General features: G+C 43.3%; 1 protein-coding gene across 1 annotated transcript; it reads right to left on the bottom strand.

Annotated features, from left to right (window-relative positions):
* Positions 1–1,477: 1,477 nt before the first annotated feature.
* LOC121602593 (uncharacterized protein K02A2.6-like) lies at positions 1,478–2,104 on the bottom strand. The gene has a single exon (XM_041931350.1). The coding sequence runs from the start codon at positions 2,102–2,104 to the stop codon at positions 1,478–1,480; it is 627 nt and encodes a 208-aa protein (XP_041787284.1).
* Between the last annotated feature and the right edge of the window lie 1,181 nt (positions 2,105–3,285).

Raw genomic sequence — 3,285 nt, 5'->3', positions numbered from 1 at the left:
TTCGACACATCACATATTTTTGTTCATCTGACCATCCCGCCATGGTCGCAACTTCCTCAAAATCTGTCAGCCACGCAGCAAAATCTACTGAGCCATCTGCACAAAACGCCTCAATTCCCTCTTCCACGTCCCTAAAGGAGTAGGGCTGCTGCACTATGCTCGGTTCCACTTTCGCTGCTGCACTGCTAGCTGCCGCTTCAGATTTTTCATCCGCGTCATGAAATTGATCCATTGTAGAATCATTCGCGCTGGATATTTCTTTACTTTCCACTAGTGCTCTTGCCATTTCTTCTTTGGTTCCCGTTGAGGGCAACCCTTTTTGCTGGCACCTTTTCGCTAGGCCAGTCTTAGTGAATTCTTCACACAGATCAAGAATGCGCTGCTCCAGCTCATCCATTTTTGATCAGTCAACTTGTTTGGCGAAAATCAATCGGTCACAGGAACGAACACTTTCCTTCACTTTGACTGACTTTCACTCCACAGAAATTTGAGTCTAACTCTGATCACCTCAAATCAATTAGTCACGGGATCACTTTTCCCTCACTTCAATTGATTTTCTTAGATCAATCTACTGAACGTTCTAATCACTCTTGTTAATTCCACAAGCTACACGTAAAACCAATGTTGTCTGGATGTTTATCCCACAGCTACACGTAAAACCACTGTTGTCTGGATGTTCATCCCACAGCTACACGCACTGTTGTCTGGATTTTCATCCCACTTCTGACACCAAATGTGGAGTCTTTTATTCGTTTTAAGACAAATAACGCTTTATTGATTACTTTCGTTCACAACATGTTATTCGCTTCGCGGTCCGAATTCAACTCCCCGCGCTTAACCCGCGCTCCCGATTTTAACGCTGCGCGTTCTCTCTCTCGCTACTCGTTCCTAGTTCGCTCTCGTTCTCCTGATCTCGCTACCGTTATTTCTCTCTCTCACTACCACTAGCGCTTTTCCTTTCTTACATTCGGCCGTCCTACCCCATCTTCAGCCCCTGAAGATTTTTCTTCTAATTCATTTTATTCATTCCGATTCTGCTTCATCTTCCGAGAATACTTTGTCGTTACTGATGGCAAACGACCATAACTTCATGTTGTCGCAACTTGTTGTTGTTATGTTCGGTCCCTCGCAATTGGCTGCCCTTTTACCTTGTATCGTCCGTTACGACTAATTTTAATAACCTCATACGGTCCCAAAAATTCGCTAGCAAGCTTTCTCCCGGCTACAAATTGTGTTCTTTTGATGGCTACCAAATCTCCTACCACGTACGCATATTCCGGCTTTCGTGATAAATCATAATGTTTTTTATATACATTTTGCGCATTACAAATGTCATTCTTCGCTTCTTTTCGCATTTCCTGCCGTTCACAATCAAAACGATCATACGCTTCCTCCTCCAGTAACCGCGACAAGTCTTCCACCTCCGACGTCCTCATCTTTGTCCCGAACATCAACTCGAATGGCGACTTTCCAGCTGCTACGTGAATATGAGAGTTAATCGCTGCACAGAAGGTACCACCTTGAACCACTTTCCAGGATCTTCCGATGACAACTTCGTCAAAACCGATAACATGGTGCGGTTCACTCTCTCCGCTTGACCGTTGCCCCTCGGCACTCCTGTTGTACAAACGACGTGCTGTATACCATGGCGATTAGCGTACTCACCAAATGCGTTGGCTGTGAAAGCTGAGCCCCTATCGGTTACGATACGAGCCGGATAGCCAAAAATTATCGACCAGCATTCCAGCTTCCTCAACGTTTCCTCCGCTCCAGTCGTTTTTGTCGGGTACAACCAGACGAACTTGGAAAAACCATCCACTACAGTCAAAACGTATTTGTACTGCTTTCCCGTAGCGTCCATCGGCCCTACATGATCGAGGTGAAGGGTTTGCAGTGGCTGATCTCCCTTGTCAATGGGGTGCAGGAACCCTTCCTTTCGTCCTAACTTCTTATTGTGGATGATACACTTCACACAGCTGTTGAGAATCAGTTTCACTTTTCGCTCTAAATGCGGTATAAAATACCGTTGTTTTATGGCGTGCATGGTTTTGCATAGTCCAAAATGACCCTCACTATGAATGTCCGAAATTATTTGTTTTTCCATATCACGCGGAATCACTCAAAGGTCTTGTCCTTCGACACACTTGTATAAAAGTTCTCCTTTCATCTTGTAATCTTCGTACGGTCTGGTGTTAAGAATTTCAACTATCGCCTTTATCGAATCGTCCCTTTGTTGATTTCTTTTAACACGAGCCGTCACTTCACATGTCACCATCATTGTTAACTGTGGATATCGACTGAGACAATCGACATGTTTCAATCGGTCTCCGGCACGATGTTCCACCTCAAAACTAAACTCCTCCAAGCAAATAACCCACTGCACCACCTCTCGCGGAACGTCTGCTTTCTTCAATGTTTGTTTGAATGCATTACAGTCGGTCACAAGCTTAAACTTTATCCCCAGGAGATAATGCCTGAATTTTTTCAACGCAAGATAAATAGCCTTTGCTTCCAACACATAGCTGTGATGTTTGGCCTCTGCATCGGTTGCCTTCTTGCTCCAAAAATATACGGGATGCAGCTCTCCATCAAACCATTGTAACATTGTTGCCCCAAACCCTTTGATGGAAGCATCCGTGTGCACTTCTGTTTTAGTTTTTCGATCGTATATTTTGAGCACCGGTTCTTTCACTAACGCACTTTTCAAATCATTAAAGGCTTCGATTTCTACACTACCCATTTTAAAATCTACCTCCTTCCGCAGCAAGTCAGTAAGAGGCTTGGCCATAATAGAATATCCTTTTATAAATTTCCTAAAAAATCCTGTCAAACCCAAAAACGCTTGCACCGCTCTTATGTTTTTCGGTATAGGGAAATTTTTCACCGCACTAACTTTTTCTTGTCCAGGCCAAATCGATCCGTTTTCAATATGATGTCCCAAAAACTCAATCGATGTTTGAAGGAAACGACACTTTTTCCACTTTATTTTTAATCCATTTTGGGCTGCTACTTCAAACACTTTCCCCATTTTTCTAAACACTCCTCAGCCGTACTACCACAAACCACGATATCGTCCATGTAAATATGCAACACATTCTCTCTTAACAAATTTTGAAAAACATAATTCACAAACCTTATGAACACCGCTGGCGAGTTGCATAGTCCAAATGGCACACGATTAAATTCAAATAATCCCGATTTTGTAACGAATGCGGTATACTTGCGGCTAGCTTCTTCTATCGGCACATGAAAAAAACCGTTTTCCAAATCCATAACGGTAAACAC

Source organism: Anopheles merus, unplaced genomic scaffold (genome assembly GCF_017562075.2).
Source record: "Anopheles merus strain MAF unplaced genomic scaffold, AmerM5.1 LNR4000524, whole genome shotgun sequence".
NCBI lineage: Eukaryota > Metazoa > Arthropoda > Insecta > Diptera > Culicidae > Anopheles > Anopheles merus.
The sequence above is the reverse complement of the archived record's forward strand: the minus strand, read 5'-3'. Positions and strand labels throughout refer to the sequence as shown.

Excerpts from the sequence above, each read along its gene's own strand:
- LOC121602593 (XM_041931350.1), bottom strand. The coding sequence starts at position 2,104 with ATGGAAAAACAAATAATTTCGGACATTCATAGTGAGGGTCATTTTGGA.